Source organism: Oryx dammah, unplaced genomic scaffold (assembly GCF_014754425.2).
Source record: "Oryx dammah isolate SB20612 unplaced genomic scaffold, SCBI_Odam_1.1 HiC_scaffold_29, whole genome shotgun sequence".
In the NCBI taxonomy this organism is placed as follows: domain Eukaryota; kingdom Metazoa; phylum Chordata; class Mammalia; order Artiodactyla; family Bovidae; genus Oryx; species Oryx dammah.
This window is the reverse complement of record NW_024070213.1, coordinates 23,419,284-23,441,756: the sequence shown is the minus strand read 5'-3', so window position 1 is coordinate 23,441,756 and position 22,473 is coordinate 23,419,284. Positions and strand designations below refer to the sequence as shown.

Below are 22,473 nucleotides of genomic sequence, written 5' to 3'. Positions count from 1 at the left end.
AGCCACCACAATGAGAAACACACGCACCACAACTAGAGAGTAGCCCCTGCTTGCCACAACTAGAGAAAAGCCTGTGTGCAGCAACAAAGATGCAGCACAGCCAAAAACAAATAAATTTATTTTTTAAAAACTAGCATAGAAAGGTAGAGCTAGGGAGGCACTTACTAATGGGAGTGCTATTTAGGAGCTTTTGATTAAATATGAGTTGTGGAGGAGAGAAGAGACCTGGATGGACTTGGGTTTTAGGCTGAAAGACACAGAGCTAGAAAGCAGAGGGTGGAGGATGGATTGGAAGAGAATATGAATTTTGCTTTGGATATTTTTAATTCTTAGTGCTAAAGGAATCATCTAGAAGGTATTATCCATTGTGCTGTTCGGGATAAAGTAGAACTCCTGGGAAAAGTAAGGAAAAGGAAAGTAGAGGAGGTGGTGATTCAGGAGTGATTGTTATTCCAGAGGCCATGGGAGGAAAGAGCTTTAGGAATAAGTGGTCACCAGGGTCATATGCTTTTGGAAGTTCATGTGACATTAGGATTTAAGAATTTCATTTGTGATCCAGAGAGGGCTGCTGTGGTTGGTTAGCTTTGAGCTGCAAGACAGTGGAGCACGTTAATATCCTGAATGGGGATGAGCCACGGCAGAGAGGGAGCTTTAGGGTACATGAGCAAGAAGATATAAGATGCAGTGAAGTTCCTAATGAAAGTGACAGATCCACTTAAGGAAAGTGGTGGGACCCAGAGCATGGGTGGAAGGATGGAGGAGACCAAGAAGGGTGAGATGGACACAGGAGCTGTGAGGATCAGTTCACAAAATTATCAAGAACTTGAGGAATCCACAGGTGATAGCTTCTATCATTTCTACAAAGTAAGAATCTAATGTCATTTGTGAAGAATTAAGCAGGAGACCTCCCCTTCCATTGAAAGAGGCAGAAAGGCAACAGTCAGAAGGAAGAAATCAAGGCATCTGAAAAGAGTTAATCAGACCTGGCTTCCAGCAACCCACTGACTCAGGACTTGAACCAGGCCCCGCCAAAGACTTTCTCCCAATTCTACGCTTCCTGGGTTCTGTTGAGTTTTCACCAGGCCTTTTTTTTCCTTTTTTTTAAATACAAAAGAGAGAAGAGACTTTCCAGTATTAAGGGTGGGGAACTAGAGCATAAAATTAAAAACTTCTCAATCTTTTTTAAATGTTGTGTTTAAAAAAATTTTTTTGGGTGTCCATTGTCTCAAATTCATCTAATCTCCTATTAGCTCAGTTTTGGATACTGACTGCCGCCGACCCTCCGGGACAGACAGGCTGAGGACAACTTTATGACCCACAGCCGAACACGATGCACTGTGGGAGGCTACTATGTATCCTGAGAATAATTGGAACCACACTTTTTGGAGTTTCTCTCCTCTTTGGAATCACAGCTGCTTATATTGTTGGCTACCAGTTTTTCCAAACGGATAATTACTATTTCTCTTTTGGGCTATACGGTGCAGTTTTAGTATCACACCTCATCATCCAAAGCCTGTTTGCCTTTTTGGAGCACAAGAAAATGAAAAAATCTCTAGAAACCCCTGTTAAGCTGAACAAAACTGTTGCTCTTTGCATTGCTGCGTATCAAGAAGATCCAGGCTACTTACGGAAATGTTTGCAATCTGTGAAAAGGCTAACCTACCCCAGAATTAAAGTTGTCATGGTCATAGATGGAAACTCAGAAGATGACCTTTACATGATGGACATCTTCAGTGAAGTCATGGGCAGGGACATGTCAGCCACGTATATCTGGAAGAGCAACTTCCACATGAAGGGTCCTGGTGAGATGGATGAGTCACATAAAGAGAGCTCACAGCATGTCACCCAGTTGGTCTTGTCCAACAAGAATATCTGCATCATGCAAAAATGGGGTGGAAAAAGAGAAGTCATGTACACGGCTTTCAGAGCACTGGGACAGAGTGTGGATTATGTACAGGTCTGTGACTCAGACACCATACTTGACCCTGCCTCATCGGTGGAGATGGTAAAGGTTTTAGAAGATCCCATGGTTGGAGGCGTTGGAGGAGATGTCCAGATTTTAAACAAGTATGATTCCTGGATCTCTTTCCTCAGCAGCGTGAGATACTGGATGGCTTTTAACATAGAAAGGGCCTGTCAGTCTTATTTTGGGTGTGTCCAGTGCATTAGCGGACCCCTAGGAATGTACCGAAACTCCTTACTGCAGGAATTTGTGGACGACTGGTACAATCAAGAATTTATGGGCAGCCATTGTAGTTTTGGAGATGACAGGCACCTAACGAACCGAGTGCTGAGTCTGGGCTATGCAACGAAATACACAGCTCGATCCAAGTGCCTTACTGAAACACCTAAGGAATATCTCAGATGGTTAAACCAGCAGACCCGCTGGAGCAAGTCCTACTTCCGAGAGTGGCTGTACAACGCAATGTGGTTCCATAAACATCACCTATGGATGACCTATGAAGCCGTCATCACTGGGTTCTTCCCTTTCTTTCTCATTGCCACAGTGATCCAGCTCTTCTACAGGGGTAAAGCTTGGAACATCCTCCTCTTCTTGTTAACTGTCCAGTTAGTGGGTCTCCTAAAGTCCTCCTTCGCCAGCTGCCTTAGAGGAAATCCTGTCATGGTCTTCATGTCCCTCTACTCAGTGTTATACATGTCAAGTTTACTTCCCGCCAAGATGTTTGCAATTGCAACGATTAACAAAGCTGGGTGGGGTACTTCTGGAAGGAAGACCATTGTTGTTAATTTCATAGGACTCATCCCCGTAACAGTCTGGTTCACAATCCTCCTGGGTGGTGTGGTTTTCACCATTTATATGGAATCTAAAAAGCCATTCTCAGAATTGAAACAGACAGTGGTAATTGTAGGAACATTACTGTATGTATGCTATTGGGTCCTGTTTTTGACTCTGTATGTGGTTGTCATCAAGAAGTGTGGCAGGCGGAGGAAGGAACCACAGTACAGCATGGCGCTTGATGTATGATCTCACATTTGGTGTTTGCAGTTATAGATGCAGACACACGAACACAATCTTCATCCAGGGGACTGCGTGGTCTCTTGGCATCAAATAATGCCTCCAAAGGAGACATATCGCTGCTGCTAGGACTTGAACGAAGACATTTGTATGGGTTTATTTTAATTCTGCCAAAGTAAAGTGACACGTCAAGAAGGATGAGTCAGATTTAACCTGATATTTCTATGAAAATGGGAAGAATTCTTTGTTCATGCACTCTTTTTACTTTACATTTGCCTAACAGTGTTCTGCCCTATCGGAGAAGGCAATGGCACCCCACTCCAGTACTCTTTCCTGGAAAATCCCATGGAAGGAGGAGCCTGGTAGGCTGCAGTCCATGGGGTCGTGAAGAGTCAGATACGACTGAGTGACTTCACTTTCACTTTTCACTTTCTTGCACTGGAGAAGGAAATGGCAACCCACTCCAGTGTTCTTGCCTGGAGAATCCCAGGGATGGGGAGTCTGGTGGGCTACCGTCTATGGGGTCGCACAGAGTCGAACACGACTGAAGGGACTTGGCATAGAGATGACTTACATGGGTTGTTGTTGTTCAGTAGCTAAGTTGTGCCCGACTCTTAGCGACCCCATTAATGGCAGCACACCAGGCTTTCCAATCCTTCACTATCCCCTTGGATTTGCTCAAACTCATGTCCACAGAGTTATTATGGAAGAAAAGGATTTTGAAACTCAAGGGAAATTTCTTTCAACATATACAACCCTAACTTATGGACTGTGTTGGTAGCTTTTTTTTTTTTTTTTTTTTAAGAAAAGTTTTCTGTTTAGCTACCAAGTGAAATGCCAAAGGATATTTTACAGGTCATACTTTTACATAATTGTACTTTTTAGAAGTTTGTATGCCAAACTTAAAACAAATTGTGCATATTTTTATATTTTACTCCTCTGCCAAAATTCACATATTCTTCCTTTTTTTAAAAAATAAAATAGATTCTGAAAAAATTCATACTTGAAAAATGTCTACCCAAAATGTGAAGCTTGGTTGGCTGATATTATTCATGATAGAAAGAATAAAGTGTTTTTCTTTCTCTCTACCTTTAAAATTGAATAGTTTATTTCTGTGAAAAGGTGCTTAAACTTTCAATATTTTAACTTTTTCATTTATTTTATTTTTTAATATTTATTTATTTGGGAGCTCTTGTAACTGTTTATTTAGTTGCAGCACACAGATCTTCCAACTTCATTGCAGCACATATGATCTTTAGTTGAGGGATGAGGGATCTAGTTCCCTGAGCAAGGCCCCCTACATTGGGAACAAGGAGTCTTAACCACTCCCACCGGACCACCAGGGAAGTCCCGTTCTTCATTTATCTTCAGTCAGTTCAGTTGCTCAGTCATGTCCGACTCTTTTCGACTCCATGAATTGCAGCATGCCAGGCCTCCCTGTCCATCACCAACTCCCAGCGTTCACTCAAACTCATGTCCATCAAGTCGGTAATGCCATCCAGCCGTCTCATCCTCTGTCATCCCCTTCTTCTCCTGCCCCCAATCCCTCCCAGCATCACAGTCTTTTCCAATGAGTCAACTCTTCGCATGAGGTGGCCAAAGTACTGAACTCCTTATTGCCAAATTCAGACTTAAATTGAAGAAAGTAGGGAAAACCACTAGACCATTCAGATATGACCTAAATCAAATCCCTTATGATTATACAGTGGAAGTGAGAAATAGATTTAAGGGACTAGACCTGATAGACACAGTGCCTGATGAACTATGGACGGAGGTTCGTGACACTGTACAGGAGACAGGGATCAAGACCATCCCCATGGAAAAGAAATGCAAAAAAGTAAAATGGCTGTCTGGGGAGGCCTTACAAATAGCTGTGAAAAGAAGAGAACCGAAAAACAAAGGAGAAAAGGAAAGATATAAGCATCTGAATGCAGAGTTCCAAAGAATAGCAAGGAGAGATGAGAAAGCCTTCTTCAGCGATCAATGCAAAGAAATAGAGGAAAACAACAGAGTGGAAAAGTCTAGAGATCTCTTCAAGAAAATTAGAGATACCAAGGGAACATTTCATGCAAAGATGGGCTCAATAAAGGACAAAAATGGTATGGACCTAACAGAAGCAGAAGATATTAAGAAGAGGTGGCAAGAATACACAGAAAGTGAAAGTGAAAGTGAAAGTGAAGTCGCTCAGTCGTGCCCAACTCTTCGAGACCCCATGGATAGTAGCCTGCACCAAGCTCCTCTGTCCATGGGATTTCCAAGGCAAGAGTACTGGAGTGGGTTGCCATTTCCTTCTCCAAGAAGAACTGTACAAAAAAGAGCTTCATGACCCAGATAATCATGATGGTGTGATCACTCACCTAGAGCCAGACATCCTGGAATGTGAAGTCAAGTGGGCATTGGGAAGCATCACTATGAACAAAGCTAGTGGAGGTGATGGAATTCCAGTTGAGCTATTTCAAATCCTGAAAGATGATGCTGTGAAAGTTAAGCTTTAGTAACATTTAAATGTCAAATTCTCTCCTTCTTATAAAAGATGAATGAATTGCCTGAATTTATTTTAGCAATTATTCAGTGTATTTCCATTGAATTTTTTGTAATATTTTTGATAAGAAAAAAAAAGAATTAAGCAGGAGAAATAGGGTAGAAAGAGAGAGAATGTGGATGCTTTGGCCCAACTATTGAGGGGGATGTAAAGGGCTGCAGACCAGGGCTGAACCCTATTCTGTTTTGAAAAACTATATTTATTTATTTTATTATTAATTTGGCTGCACTGGGTGGCCAAATCATGTGGCATGCATGATTTTCAGTGTGTAGTGTGGGATTTTTTTGTTGCAGCACTTGGGCTCAGTAGTTGCAAAGCACAGGCTTACCTGCTCCAAGGCCTGTGGGATCTAGTTCCCTGACCAGGGATTGAACCCAAGTCCTGGGCATTGCAAGGCAGACTCTCAACCAGGGAAATCCCAGATCTTATTCTTGGTTGAATGACGAGAGGGTGAGAAGTCCAGCTCCTGCCTTGCCCAGAATTCCATCCCTAAGGTTGAAGCACTTAGACCCCCTTTCTGATACTCCAACTACACCCCTACCTTTGACCTGGTTCTTTGTGCTCTAGGCTAATTGCCTTTGATCAAGGCTCTGGTTTTCCCCCATTTGTAACAAGGACAAAGGCTTGCCAGGTGGCTCACTGGTAAAGAATCTGCCTGCCAATGCAGAGTACATGGGTTTGATCACTGGGTCAGGAAGATCCAGTGAAGAAAATGACGACATACTCCATTATTCTTGCCTGGGAAATCCCATGGACAGAGGGGCCTGGTGGGCTGCAGTCCATGAGGCTGCAAAGAGTCATACACGACTTAGAGATTGAACAACAATAACAAGGACAAACTATGGTGTGACAGATTTCCCAACTCTAATAGAATGAAACTCTTTAAAAGCAGATGTACTAGAATTGTTGATTACACAAAGAAAGCCATCAGCCTCTCAGTTCAATCACATCCTAGCGTTATTCCTTTTTCTTTTCTTCCAGGGGTCTACTATGCAACTGCGTACTGGATGCCTACCGAGAAGAGAATACAAGTCAAAAATGTCCTAGACAGGAATGGGGATGCCTATGGCTTTTACAATAACTCTGTGAAAACCACAGGCTGGGGTATCCTGGAGATCAAAGCAGGGTACGGTTCTCAATCCCTGAGCAATGAGATCATCATGTTTGCTGCCGGCTTTTTGGAGGGTTACCTCACTGCCCCGTAAGTACTCCAGTCATGGTAGAGAACTGCAAGGCAACCTCTGTCCCTTTCTTTTTTCAGCAGTAACATTTTTCTTTCTAGCATTGTACACTAGAATTGAAAAGTCACCGTGGTCCTTCTCATATGATAGAAACATCAGCATTACATTTACAGGGACTTCCTCGGTAGTCCAGTGGTTAAGACTCTGAGCAGGGGGCCTGGGTTCAATCCTTGCTCAGGAAACTAAGATCCTAAGTGCTGTGCAGTATGGCCAAAAGTTTAAAAAAAAAATCACAATTACATTTGTATCTATAGTTGTGCTACCTAGAAGGAGCAAAGCTCCCAGTTGTGACATTTAAAATATTTTAAAACATTTCTCTCTCATGAAACTGTTGTAAAGACAGCTAAGCCATTTCATCTCACTAGTCATTTATTGTCAGGGAGAAAGCAAAGGGAGGTGGAGTGGCTCTTTGAGAAGCACAAAACAGAGAGGATTAATTACAAATTAATTAAAAATAAAATATAAGAGCATTTATTTTCAACTGTCTTAGAATGATACTTTCAAGTGGGCAAATATTTTAAATTGAAATTTTGATGTCTTATCATGAATGTTCTATTGTTTGATTCTTGAGTTCTTCCTTTGTTTAATGAGAATAACAAAAATGTAGTTATAATAATGCAATCATGATGCATCCTTTTTGCAGAACTCTTCCTTGAGGAAAGGAAAGTTGCAAATTATCAAACAAGCCTCATTCTTCCTTTGATATAAAATATCTTGAGGACTTGGGTTTCTTCTTGTTATGCTCTGTGACCTAGATCACTGAGTGCAAGTTTAACCAAACCTCATTTTCCCCTGTTACAGCCTTAGTCATAGTAAATACAGTGCTGGTCTTAATCTGTTCCTAAGTACTGGCAATTATATCAAATGTTGAATGGCTAATTACTGGGCTCTGGCTGCTGTTTTTTTTTTTTTTTAAACTTAAACTAAACATTCCTGTTTTTATCTTTCTACCAAATTTTTATTACCTTGCCATACAAGTCCCCATAGTAGGGAACTCTCTATTTGGAGATGTACAAAACTATAAAGTGAATACGATGTTTAAAAACGTGTTTAAAACTGTTGTTCTGCATGTAACAATCCAGACTTTTTTCTTTTTCCCTCCAAGTCCTTATCTGTTTCTGGATCCACTGAATTCTTGTTGCATTCTCTTTTTAAAAATTTTTATTTATTTATTTGTGGCTGTGCTGGGTCTTCGTTGCTGTGCAGGCTTCTCTCTAGTTGCAGCGAGCAGGGGCTACTCTCTGGTTGTGATGGGCAGGCTTTGCGTTGTGGTGGCTTCTCTTGTTACAGAGCACAGGCTCTAGGGCCCTCAGGTTTCATTTCAGTAGCTGGGGCTCCCAGGCTCGAGAGCACAGGCTTAGTAGTTGAGGCACATGGGCTTAGTTGCCCCTCGGCTTGAGGAATCTTCCTGGATCAGGGATGGAATATGGATGGAATCTGTCTGCACTGGCAGATGGATTCTTTACCACTGAGCCACCAGAGGAGCTCCTGATTTCAGACTCTGAATCCGCCTTCCCTAGGATCCTGTAGCAGCGGCCCGAGGACCGGGGGATCCGGAGTGAGTGAGGGGCCAGCCTAGGAAGCTCACTCATTACAGGATCCTTGAGGAAACACTGGGAAATATTCTTGGCAGCAGTTCTGCTGCAGAGAACACAGGAAAAGTGATTTAATCATTAATCCCATGGGAGTCTGAGAGGAAGGCACGAGAGCACCAGAGCAGCCAAGGGAGGCTTTGTGGAAGCAGTGAGTGATGAGAACCCTTAGGCTTTAGCCAAAATCATTCAAGGTGGAAGATAACAGAAGGGAGCACTGAAGAAAGGCACTCAGTCTGAAGAAGTTGCATTTACAGTGACCAGGAGTGGAGGCTTCAATTGAGCAAGCAGGGACATCTGGTTTGAAAAGGCAGATGGCAGCTATGTTGTGGAAGCTCTGGGTAGAGGCCCATGTGACGGTGGTCATTCTCTACTTTAGGCAGAGTTTTCTTGAATTGGAAAGACAGCCTCTCTGTTCATCTCCATCTAGGATTCATGTGTGTGGAAACTCTCCCCCGCTGCTCATCAGGGGCTTCCCCTGTAGGTAGTACTAGGAGCCTGAGAGGAGCTCTGCTCTGTGCAGGACTTCGTTGTATCTCACGGAGCCCGAGAAGATGCTGGTGAGCAGGAAGTTGCCTGATAAAGGATAGAAGAGGGTGGAAGGAAGAGTGAGATCAGTATTTATATGTTTGAAGGAGAAGAAAAAGAGAAAGAGAGGAGGAGAGGACAAAAAGGAAAGAGGAAAGGAAGGAAGGCAGGATGGAACAGAACAGGAAAGAGGGGAAGGAGGAGGAGGAAGAATTACAACCAAGGGATATCCCTGGCTTTCCAGTAGTTAGGACTCTGTGCTCTCACTGCCGAGGGCCCAGGTTCAATTGCTGGTTAGGTAACGAATTGCCCATGAGCTGTGCGACCAAATAAATAAACATATGCTACTATTTTTTTTTTAAATTGTAACCAAAACCCTCTTTTTATTTATTTTTTTCAATGCATGTTTTGGCTATGCTGGGTCTTCACTGTGGCACACCGGCTTAGTTCCCCAACCAAGGATTGAACACAGGTTCCCTTCATTGGAAGGCAGATTCTTAAGCACTGGACCACCAGGGAAGTCCCCCAAACCCATCTTTAGAATGGCATTTCCCATAAGCTCCTTTCAGAGGCTGTCATCCTGACTGCATTACTGAGAAGTTCAGTAAGTAAGAGAATTTCTGAATCAGCACATGTTCCAAGGCTCTGCTCTGTGCCTTGCTCAAAGCTTGGAGCCATGGGATACGATGCAGCCAGTGTCAAACAGACCCCTGGCAATGGGTTGGGGAAGAGGGAGGAGAGGGAAGCAGTTACCAGTTTCCTGCTTCCTCTCTGATATGATCCATGGGGTGAAGGCTTAGTACACTCTGTGGTGCAAGAGTTTAATTTGGAGGAAGTGCCAAATGGAGTAGAGAGCTGGGGCTCACAGAGACAAGAGCTCTGGCAGGGAGATAGGGTGGGAGAGGCGGGGGCCGGGGAGGGGTGTGGTTGGTGAGTGGCAACTGGAAGGATTCCTGGAATCGAGACTCTTAGACCCAAGGCCCCATCAAAGAAGGACTGCAACAATAAGCGCTCCATGCACTGTCTCAGCTGAGCCGGGAGGCAGTGGGGCTCCCTCTGAGCAAAAGTATCCAGCATTCTCTGAAGCAAAGCAGAAGTAGCTTAAAATATCAACCCTCTGGAAGGACTGTAGCCACAAACCAATGGTGGAGAAACAAGTCACAGGCTAGAGTCTTCTGTTTTCAGCTACACAAGGGGAGTTATATGAGAAGCAATAGCATCTTCATACCCAGGCCATCATTTCATCCACTTAAAACATATACTGCTGGAGACTGTTTTGCAAAGTACAGTCCCACGTACCCAGACACAGCCTTGGTGCTAGGGCAGAGATGGTGAGTTTGTGCCAGAGGCCAGAAGAAAGAGCTGCTTTGTTTCCCTCTCCTTTTATAGAGTTGCTCAGGCAGCTACCAAGAGCAGTGGAAGGTATAGGCCTACCACTTTCTCCCACTTTTAAAATGGAGTGTTCCTTATAGTCTCCTGAACCTTCTAGGGGCAGAGGTGTGTGGAAGGACGGAGATCGTGGAATGAACGACTTGAGATAAACAAGGATGTTGGTTTGACGACCTCGGAAAATATCATTTGAAATATAAAATATTCAAGAAACCAAATCAAAATGCAAAGACATATCCTCATATGCTCCATCATCGCCTTGGAAGCATTCAGCAATTTGCTTCTTCTCTGAAATTTTACAACACTCTCCTGGGTCCAGCCCTTTGTATCAATACTTTATCCTGAAGCTCATGGCCATCTAGCTGCACTCCTTCTGCAGGGTAATCTTGTGTGGAGCAGCGGCACATCCAGCTTAGAGCGGGCACGCACTGTTTTCAGGGGTTTCTCTCACTGGTTTGCTCTTCTTCATGCTCTATCCTTCCTCTTCTTTCGCTGCCCCACTCCCATCCCCCGAGGAACCCTCTCCCTGTGTGGTGCACCACGCATTTCACATGCGCCTGTGAGCCGTGCCGTGATCTCCTTCTGCCTCTTGCACATCCCCTTCCTAGCAACTCTTTGAACTATGATTCCTAAGAGCCAGATGCTGCTCTTCATATCTTTACCGATCAAAATACTGCTCAACCTCCAAGACCCGTCTCAGACGCTGTCTCCTTGATGCAGCTCTTTCTGACTCCATTTCTACTGGGTCAAAGCTCCATCTTTCTCCTCCACCATCTGTTCATGCTTTGGGGACAGGGTCCCCATCTCTCATCTGTGCATACCCCAGAAGCCCAGCACAGCACTTCTGCCACCAGCACTTACTTAACAGGTTTGTTAAGTTGAACTGAATCTTGTTGTTGTTCCAGTTTTATTAGAGATGAATCAGAAGTGTGAGCTACCCATTTCCATGTAATGCCCTGTCTTGGCCAGATGGAATTTTTTTCCTCCTTTTATCTTTTTTTTTTTTAACTCTACTGGGGTGGCTCCCTAAGAGTTGCAGATTAAGAGTTTCTGATGGCTCACTAATGAGGTAAAAGCTGATAAACAGCCATAGATTGGTTTTTAATAAAATGAGTCATGAGACCTTTCTGGAAAGAATGGTGATGAGGGTGTGGGGACCTGGTCTGCTCTAGTTTTTAGCAAAGCAACTGATCTCATGCATTGCTGGAGCAGCTGCAGAAATGACTTCTTCAGAATTTACCCAGCTTGGGTGAGTGAATTCCATGCAGCCAACACTTGTGAATACTACCTTGTGCTGGGCTCTGGGAACAGAGAGACAGTGGGGAGTGAGTTCCTCAGTACTTTCCTCACTCTTTTTAAGTTACTGTGTTGACACAACAGTTGCTGAAACTATGATGAAAAGATATTCTAGCAAGATTTTGACATAAGCAGAGAAAGTAGAGAAAGCAGTCAAAACGTGAAACCTTTTCAATGTTTGTCTTACCACCAAGAGATACTTCAAGAATCTCCTCCATACCCCCAAACTTGCTCCTTCTGATATTAGAAACTGACTATGGCTTCTGGTCAAGGCTGTAGACACAGCAAAGATAAGTAAGACACAGTTCCATCCTCAAAATTATCAAATGACACATTAACCAGTAATTATTTGGAACTTAACATGAACCACAAAATGGTGATGATGATGATAACGACTAGCATATATATAATTTAAACTATGTCAAGCATTGTTCAAAACATTTTATATATGTTATGTTACTTGTATGAGGTGTGTATATGCTCAATTGTGTCCGACTCTTTGCGACCCCCATGGGCCATAGCCCACCAGGCTCCTCTGTCCATGGGCTTCTCCAGGCAAGAATACTGGGGTGGGTTACTATTTCCTCCTCCAGGGGATCTTCCTGACCCAGGAATTGAACACACGACTCTTGTGTCTCCTGCACTGGCAAGTGGATTCTTTACCACTGAGCCATCTGGGAAGCCCATTAAATTATTTCATCCATAACAGTGCTGTAAGATATATATTATTATTATCTCCATATCATTGATGAGAAAACTAGGGCACAGAGAAGTTCAGTAACTAGCTGAAAGTCACAAATCAAGTAAGCAGAAGCCTGGTTTGGAAACACGCTATCTGGTTACGGAGTCCACGCACATGCACACAACACGTACAAACACAAACAGATTAATCACAATGGGAAATACTAAAGGAGCTCATTCCTACTAAAGGAAGTAGGAAATCAAAACTGCTAGGAAAGAGTAGGAGAGAGCTCCTGACAAGCACTAAGTGAAACTCATTCAGTCGTGTCCGACTCTTTGCGACCCCATGGACTGTAGCCGACCAGGCTTTCCTGTCCACGGCATTTTCCAGGCAAGAAGGCTGGAGTGGGCTATACCATATCAAGTGATATGGTATTAACATAATGCAGATAGATTCAAGGAAAAGTGGCCATACGAGTGTGTGAGAGATGGAAAGTTGGGTGAAGTCTCCGCCAACTTAGGAGGAAACTTACTGACTTTACACACCATAGGAGCTGGAACTAAATCTAAGATATCCTTGACCTGGAGACTGGTGTGAGTTCTGTTTGATGAGAATTCAGAGACATGGAGAAGCTGGGAGTCTTTCATATGCCCGAAGAGCCCAGAAGGAGTGGGTCGAGCTTTGAGCTCAGAATTCAAAGCCTCTGCTCTTATTTGCTGTCCTGTGTTGCTATAACACACACAAAGTGTAGAGTCCCAGGGCCAAGGGTCAGAGAAGGGCCTCAGCCTTCTGAGGGGTCTGTGAGTGGACTATGTTCCTCAGGGCCCCTAGATGGGGCAGAATCAGGCGAAGCCTCCACTTCTGATCTCAAGGTACAGGTTTCTCTTCACCTGCTCTGAATGTCAGAATCAAAAAAATTTAGCCCTCATCCAAAAAAGAAAGAAGCAATTTAAATAATTCTAGCCTAATTACCCTCCTCTATCTCCATCTGTCCTGTCTACTGTGATGTGGACCTCCTCAGCTCCACCCCCAAGTCAGGATGAATGTTCCTCTGTTTCAGGGTTTCTCAGCCTCAGCACTTTGACATCAGGGATTGAATTATCCTTTGCTGTGCATTGTAGGATGTTTAGCAACGTCCTTGCTATTTACCCACTAGATGCCAATTACACCTTCCCTCCCCCTATTGTGACAACGAAATATGTCTCCAGACATTGCCAAATGGATGCGAAAATCACTCCAGTTGAGAAACATGGCCCTGTATTGAAATAGGCTGAAAAGTAGAGAGGATCTGGAACTCTGAATGGAGCTGGGCAAGATGCAGTGGTGGACAGTTCAGCTAAAAAGTATGACTTGTTTCTTTACCTGAGTGACCACTGTGGGTCAATAGCCCACAAATTATTTTTTTTCCAAAAAAAATAGAACTTCATTTTCACTTAAATCATTTTAATGTTAAGAGCCCATTCCTCCTCGTGGCAAGAAATGTGACCGTAGTTATTTCAGTAAGAACAAAATAATTTATCATTGAGACTAAGTCAGTTTAAAATAGGCTTCCCCGGTGGCCCTAGGGGAAAGAACCCACCTGCCAATACAGGAGACATAAGAGACGTGAGTTTAATCCCTGGGTTGGGAAGATCCCCTAGAGGAGGGCATGGCAACGCACTCCAGTATTCTTGCCTGGAGATTCCCATGGACAGAGGGTCACAAAGAATCAGACTTGACTAAGCACGCACACACAAGCAGTTCAGAACATTACACTCCTGTCCCAAACACGTGTCTCCAGAATGGACTTGTTTTACTGAGGCACCATGGAGGGAGGGGAGATGTTTAAGTAGTGATTATCTGTCTTGTGTCCTTCTCTGGAGCATCTGCTGAAGTGGAAGGATCTCATTGAGTCCTTAGCTGCGGTGTTTCCCCACCTGGCATCAGATGAGGCTTCCATGGTCTCCCTGGTCTCCAGTTGCACAATCAATGCCATTGAGTCTGCAGTAGTCACCCCAAGTATTAGTCCTCTGCCCCGAGGAGGTTCATCAGCTCCCAATGTCCTCTTATTCCTCCCTAGACCTGACAAGAGCAACTTTGGCTGCCCGCTAAAACTCAAGGTGGGTGCAGGGTCTGTTGCATTTAGCTCATGAGCCCAGGCAGTCCAGGAAGCCATCTCTGCTTCCCCAGGCAACCTTGGAGGGCAAACTTCAGGGCTTTTGCTTCTAAGCAACTAAACCAAGTCACCCAGCATACCTGTAGTTTCTGCATTCCATTCCCCTGAACTATGAGGCCAGGGCAGAAGTTCTCTTACCCGTCACCCACATACCTGTCTAGCTTTATTGCTGTTCTCTCCCTCCATTTTAGAGGTGATGGAAAAGGGATCAACTTGATAGAGGAATATGGTAGCATAAGAGATATATAAATAAAAGTTAAATGCAATTCCTCAATTAAAAAAAAATACTCATAAATATTTTGAAGGAAACGGCCTCATGAAGTTTGTTGAAGTCAAGGACCATAAGAGATTTCAAAGGATTTTAATGTTTTTTGCCTAACAGGCAATAGAACTCTATTCCCATCTTGTCAGTTGCAGTGCTGGAAACTCTTAGATAAGGGATATCTAGATTTCCACTGTGCCGAGGGCCAAATTCCCATTTTTGAAAGCTGAGTCATGGCCTGCTTACAGTGCTGAACTGTAGGTCAACAAAAGCCTCAGGCTTCCCATGTGGCGCAAGTGGTAAAGAACCCACCAGATATGCAGGAGACTCAAGAGATTTAGGCTCAATCCTTGGGTCGGGAAAATTACCTGGAATAGGAAATGGCAACCCATTACAATATTCTTGCTTGGAAAATTCCATAGACAGAGAGGCCTGGCAGGCTACAGTCCATGGGGTCACAAAGAGTCGAACAAGATTCAGCACAGCACAGCACAAAAAGCATCAAATGAAAACCAGAACTCAGACTTTAGGTAAACTTCCAGTCCAGAGAGTGCAAGGGGCTCACAATTCGACCTACTTTGCTCTAAATTTAGAGCAAATGGTAGACAAAATGTGTCGCAGGAGAGCTTCGTGGTAATATAGCTGATCCCCCAAACAGGGTTGAACAACTCTTGAACCAGAAATGGGGCAGAAAATAAAGAGAGGGAGTATGGATCTGTTGGGCTCTTGTCCTTGGAACAAACACTTTAAATATGCTTAAGGAAAACTTGAAGAATTTTTTTCTTTTGCTTTGTAATCAGTATATTAAAGAGACATTCATACATTTCAAGAATTGCTTAAATTCTGATACACAGATTTAAGCTTGTGAACATATGACTTTAAACATAAAAATTAAAGCTATTCATCATAATTTGCTATAGTACCAACATTAAATTACAGTTTCTCTGGAGCGTGTTAGATGGTTTAAAGTAAGCCTGTAACATACCTACAAAAACCTTCCTATCTCATACATGCAAATTACTTCTCCATGTAAAGTTCTCATCACTCTAACCTCTAAGTTTCCCTGCTCCAGAAGTCACTACTCTAAGGCTTACTGTGGTCCGAAGAGAAGGGGGAGAAAAAAAAGTAACAAGGACCAATAGCTATATATATTAATAAAAGACAACACAGCAGAAGAGAATGCAATTCTACAAATGCAAGCCTTCAAGAAGCAGCATGTTATGATAAACCCCTTCTTTAGAAAGGTATCATTTCTATCACTGATTCCACAGGCTAAATCAAATTGTACACATGCCATCTTCAAATAATAGTTGAGGCAATAGAATAAATACAGAGGCATCACAATGACTCCCACTTAATACAACTATACAGACCAACACTTCTCTACAAATTAAGTTCTTTGTCTGACTGCCTGTTAAATACAATTTTAATTTCATAGCTTAACAATTAAGGGTCATACCCTGAAGTCAGTACATATACCTGGCATTTCAGTCTAAGCTATTCCATGTACATAGCTGAAATCAATTACAAAGTATGGTCTAACAAATGCTAGGGGAAATTTTTTTAAGTAGTTTTTACAAGTATTAAATTTATCTTGCACACTGAAGTCATCATACATACAGGGCAAAGTCAGAGCTTTTATATTCAAGTTTATTCTTCATTTAACTTTTAAAACACTATAGTTGAATATTAAAACAAAAGCAAGTAGTGAGCAGTTATGATTATAGTCCTTTACTCAATCACTACTGCAAATAAAACACCAGCACTGAGTGTTATTCAGGGCCCTACTAAGAGGACTGACACTGAACACCACCCCTAGGATGATGTTCATCATCCTCATATGTTTCTCCATTGTAATGGTGCCATTGTTCCTGACTTGGATCAAAGTCCACTAATTCTACCTGGTCTATTTCATCAGTCTCTTCTACCTCTTTCCTCTCAGACAGAAGTTTTTCCAGCAAAGAGAGTTTATCAGTAGAGAGAAAGCCATTCTCAGGAAAGTTTACCTTCAATTCAATGATTAGGTGACCCTTTTCATATGGCCTATGATAAATTGGCATGCCTTCATTTAGCACACACTTGATATCTCCATGCGTAACAATCTGACCTGGATGAGAAATGATAACTATGATTCAGTTGTCAAGAGTAGATATTGGCTTCTGGAAGCCACACAATGCCTCAATCAACTGTATATCTGTACACATGAAAAGGTCTTCTCCTCGTTGAGTAAAAACAGCATGGTCTTTATGATCTAAAGCAATGATAATGTCTCCTGGCTCCAGTCCTGGTTCTTGGTCTCCTTCACCATGGAATGTTATCTTCTGGCCATCTTTCACGCCTTTGTCAATATGAACTTCTAGAATTTTCTTTTCTTGAACTATCTTCCTTCCGTTGCAGCTTTTACATCTATCTTTAGGACTGATCCACTCCCCATGGCCCTGGTACTCCATGCAGGCAGACTGAATTTGCTGAACCATTCTAGGTCCTATTTGATGAATTCTTATTTGCATTCCAGTACTTTGGCAACTGGGACAGCATTCTGCCGTTCCTTTCTTACCACTTCAGACTTCACATGTGTCACAAATCACATTCCTTTGTGGAGCTAGTTTTCTTGTTGCACCATTATATAAATTCTCCTAAGGTTACTGTAAGTTGACGCACAACGTTTTTACCTCCCTCTCTCTCTCTGCATCCTGTCTCCTCCTCTGAAAAACATATCAAAGATGTCCACGGGGGAGCCAAAACCACCACCTGCGCCACCTTCTTTAATTGCCTGTTCTCCTCCTTTGTCATATGATTCCCTTTCCTTTGCATCAGAGAGCACTTCATAAGCTTGAGAAACCCGTTTAAACTTCTCACCTTCATTTGGATTCTTATCAAGGGTGGTACGTCAAGGCCAGTTTCCTGTAAGCGTTTTTCAGTTCTTCTTGGGTGGCATTGGGTTTGACCCCCAGACATCATAGGGAGTGGTTTTTTTCACCATTGTCACCTGCCAGTTAGCAGGCCGATGCCAGTGTGGGGGAGTGGGGAGGAGTGAGTTGCTGTGCGCAGCTCAGGCAGCCACAGCTCCTCCGCCTCTAACTGGGCCCTTATCTTTGGAACAAACACTTTAAATATGCTTAAGGTACTCTAAGTTATAAATGAAGGAAAACTTGAAAAATTAGTGCAACAAGGAGGAAGATAAGATAGGTAGATATTTTATAAGAACTTGTTTGAAATATCATAAATGGAAATTAATTTTTTTAAATATCAATAAGTGGCCAACCTTGGTCGAGATAAAGTCAGAGAAATAATTTCTGAATCAAACACCGGTATTGAGGGATTTACATAGTACACTGCCCAGAGAGAGAAAGGGGTGAAAATAATGAGAGAGCTGTTATTAAGTAGAGAGATTTGATTAAGAAACTCCAACATATGTCTATCAGAAGCCCCAGAAAAAGAAAAACTGGAGGGAATTTCAGATAAGGAAGAGTTAACAGAGTAGTAGTTGAGAATTGATCAAAATTGAAAAAGACGTGAAAGGAATTCCCTATGGCCTAGTGGTTAGGATTCCAGGCTTTCGCTGCCATGGCCCAAGTTCAATTCCTGCTCAAGGAACTGAGATCCTGCAAATCACCCAGTGCAGCCAAAACAAAGAAAGGGGAAAAAAAATAAAACACTTTCAGAGTTCCCCAGCAGTCCAGTGGAGCAAAACACAACAAATAAACAAAGGAGTCCTTGGTTAGAAGACACAGCCTGTTACATTGCTACAACCCCGAGGGTGAAACTACAGAGAACTGAGGATAAAGGGAATAACTTTATCTTTATCGACTGAGCTATAGGGAAGCCCAGTATTTTAGAAGTACTAAGGAAAAATAACTAGAGTTTTAAAACTATTTAAATTATCCAAGAGCAAGGGCAAAATAAGGATATTTTTAGATAAATAAAATATTTCACCATGCCCAGACTTCTATTAACCTATTGATATTATAGGACACACATTGACAAGAATAGCAGGAGGGAATATTTGGGATATAAGGAACAATCATTAACACAAGAAAGAAAGAAATTAGTAAGATTTAATTGTAAAACTTTGAAAAAATTTAATTTTTTTCATTGAAAAGGTAAAACTAAATCTTCGAACAATAACATGATGGATGATGTCAATGGGTAGGTAAAGCTCACTAAGATGTGTATGTTTGGAGGAAGAGAGAAATATAAAATTCATTTAGATTTTGTATGGGAATTCCCTGGCAGTCCGGTGGTTGACTTTGCTTCCATTGCAGGGGGCACAGGTTGCTCCCTGGTCAGGGAACTAAGATCTCATTTGCCACTTTGTGCAGCCAAAAACAAGCAAAAATTCACTTAGATTTTATAATAAAATGCATAGTTATGAATGTTTTTGAAATTTTTAATGATGGTTGCCCTCAGGATGGACATACAGCTGACCCTTGAACAATGCTGGGGTTAGAGGCATTGGTACACCCATACCCAGCACTATGCAATCAAAAACCTCATGTAGACTTATAATTGGCCCTCCATATTTAAAGAGTATGTATTTTTTTTTAACCCACATGTAAGTGGACCCTTGTAGTACAAACACATGTTGTTCAAAAGTCAGTTGTACATTTTATGGCTTCTAAGTTGGCAGAAACTAAAAGAAGAATAATAAAATGTTATCTAATAGGGAAAATATAAAAGAATGATGAAGAAAGGGATGGTAATTGGAAAACAGGACAGATTATAAAAATGAATCCAAGTATATTAAAATCACAATAGATGTAAAAGGATTATTTTCATTAATTAAAAAATGTTCAATTGAGGAGATGTTGGTCAAGGACACTAACGTGCCACCAGTAGGTAAATAAGTCCTAGAGATCTAAGGCACAGCATAGTGGTTGTAGTCAACCATCCTGATTATAAACTTCAGAGCTGCTAAGAGATTAGATCTTAATTGTTCTCATCACAAAAAATGAAATTATAATTATGTACCATGATAGAGGTGTTAACTAATACTATGGTGGTAATCATATTGAAATAAATGCATCAAATCATTACACAATGTTATACGTCAAGTATAGCTCACCAAAAATGCTTACTGTACATCATATGAGGGACATTTAATTTTTTAAATAAGTTTTAAAGAAACTCAAATAGCCAATAATCCTGAGGGGAATGGAAATTAAAACAACATATCATTTCAAATACATAAAATTGTTGAAAATTTGAAAGTCTGACTATGCCAAGTATTGGTGAGGCTATGGAGCAAAGAGAAATCTAACATGTTGTTCAGAAGAATGTAATTTGGTACAATCGCTGTGAAAAACAATTTGGCAATATCTATATCGGAGAAGGCAGTGGCACCCTACTCCAGTACTCTTGCCTGGAAAATCCCATGGATGGAGGAGCCTGGTAGGCTGCAGTCCATGGGGTCGCGAAGAGTCGGACACAACAGAGCAACTTCACTTTCACTGTTCACTTTCATGCATTGGAGAAGGAAATGGCAACCCACTCCAGTGTTCTTGCCTGGAGAGTCCCAGGGACGGGGGAGCCTGGTGTCTATGGGGCTGCAAAGAGTCAGACACGACTGAAGAGACTTAGCAGCAGCAGCAGCATAACTCTAGGTATATAGAATATTCACCCCAGCATTTCTATGTGTGTGTGTGTGTGTATATATATATATATGTGTGTGTGTGTGTGTGTGTATATATATATATGTGTGTGTGTGTATATATATATATATATCCTAGAAAAACAAGTGTGTAAAAAGAGATATTTACAAGAATGTTTGAAGTTGTATTATAATAGTGAAAAATAAAAAAACAGTTAAATGTTTATCACAGGCCTACATAAATGAATTTTTACATAGTCATAGCATGGAATACCATCAGCACATGAAAAGAATAAATTTAAGCTGATAATAACATAGATAATTCTTTTAAAATGTCATATGGAGGGGTGGGAGGTGTGAAGGAGTTTCAAGAGGGAGGGGATGTGTGTATACCTATCACTAATTCATGCTGAGATATGGCAGAAACACACACAATATTGTAAAGCAATTATCCTCCAACTAAAACATTTAAAAAAAGAACTGACCATGTCATTTAGACCACTTACAGAATAAATTATATTAATATAATTTAATACTATAGATTTATATTAAATATTATGATACTAAATGCAAAAGAATTTAAAAATGTCATGTGGAAACAAACAAGTTAGAGTGGTAGATAGTATGATATTATTTACTTGTTTATATATGTGCTGAAACATGATAAATAATGCTATACATTCAGTTTAGTTCAGTCGCTCAGTCATGTCCAACTCTTTGCAGCCCCATGAATTGCAGCATACCAGGCCATTCCCTGTCCATCACCAACTCCCAGAGCTTGCTCAAACTCATGTCCAGCAAGTTGGAATGCCATCCAGCCAGCTCATCCTCTGTCGTCCCCTTCTCCTCCTGCCTTCAATCTTTCCCAGCATCAAGGTCTTTTCCAGTGAGTCAGTTCTTCGCATCAGGTGGCCAAGATATTGGAGCTTCAGCTTCAGCATCAGTCCTTCCAATGAATATTCAGGACTGATTTCCTTTACAATTCACTGGTTTGATTTCCTTGCAGTCCAAGGGACTCGCAAGAGTCTTCTCCAACAACACAGTTCAAAAGCATCAATTCTTTGGCATTCAGCTTTCTTTATGGTCCAACTCTCACATCCATACATGACTACTGGAAAAACCATAGCTTTGACTAGACGGACCTTTGTCAGCCACGTAATGTCTCTGCTTTTTAATATAATGTTTAGGTTTGACATAGCATTTCTTCCAAGGAGCAAGCACCTTTTAATTTCATGGCTGCAGTTACCATCTGCAGTGATTTTGGAGCCCCCCCAAATAAAGTCCTTCAATGTTTCCATTGTTTCCCCATCTATTTGCCATGAAGTAATGGGACCAGATGCCATGATCTTAGTTTTTTGAATGTTGAGTTTTAAACCAGCTTTTTCATTCTCCTCTTTCACTTTTACCAAGAGGCTCTTTAGTTCCTCTTCGCTTTCTGCCATAAGGGTGGTGTCATCTGCATATCTGAGGTTATTGATATTTCTCCCTGAAATCTTGATTCCAGCTTGTGCTTCATCCAGCCTAGCATTTCGCATGATGTACTATGCATATAAGTTAAATAAGCAGGGTGACAATATACAGCCTTAACGTACTCCTTTCCCAATTTGAAACCAGTCCATTGTTTCATGTCCAGTTCTAACTGTTGCTTCTTGACCTGCATACAGATTTCTCAGGAGGCAGGTCAGGTGGTCTGGTATACCCATCTCTAAGAATTTCCCACAGTTTGTTGTGATCCACACAGTCAAAGGCTTTCATGTAGTCAATAAAGTAAAAGTAGATGTTTTTTTGGAACTCTCTTGCTTTTTTGATAATCCAACAGATCTTGGCGATTTGATCACTGGTTCCTCTGCCTTTACTAAATCCAGCTTGAACATCTGAAAGTTGATGGTTCACGTACTGTTGAAGCCTGGCTTGGAGAATTTTGAGCATTACTTTACTAGCATGTGAGATGAGTGCAATTGTGTGGTAGTTTGAGCATTATATGGCATTGCCTTCCTTTGGGTTTGGAATGAAAACTGACCTTTTTCAGTCCTGTGGCCACTGCCGAGTTTTCCAAACTTGCTGGCATATTGACTGCAGCACTCTCACAGCATTATCTTTCAGGATTTGAAATAGCTCAACTTGAATTCCATCACCTCCACCAGCTTTGTTTATAGTAATGCTTCCTAAGGCCTACTTGACTTTGCATTCCAGGATGTCTGGCTCTAGGTGAGTGATCA

At 41.8% G+C, this 22,473-nt stretch overlaps 2 protein-coding genes and 1 pseudogene across 2 annotated transcripts in view; 2 read left to right on the top strand and 1 right to left on the bottom strand.

The window, feature by feature from the left end:
- PLBD1 (phospholipase B domain containing 1) overlaps positions 1-22,473 on the top strand; it is an 87,412-nt gene that overhangs the window by 19,625 nt on the left and 45,314 nt on the right. The window contains exon 2 of the mRNA XM_040235236.1: positions 6,501-6,720. Within this exon, the coding sequence (XP_040091170.1) occupies positions 6,501-6,720 (220 nt within the window). The remainder of the gene's footprint in view (positions 1-6,500; positions 6,721-22,473) is intronic.
- On the top strand, positions 145-3,041 carry LOC120858882 (hyaluronan synthase 2-like). The gene has a single exon (XM_040235235.1). It carries the CDS (start codon positions 1,331-1,333, stop codon positions 2,984-2,986), a length of 1,656 nt encoding a protein of 551 aa, XP_040091169.1. The 5' UTR covers positions 145-1,330; the 3' UTR covers positions 2,987-3,041.
- On the bottom strand, positions 16,378-18,011 carry LOC120858884 (annotated as a pseudogene).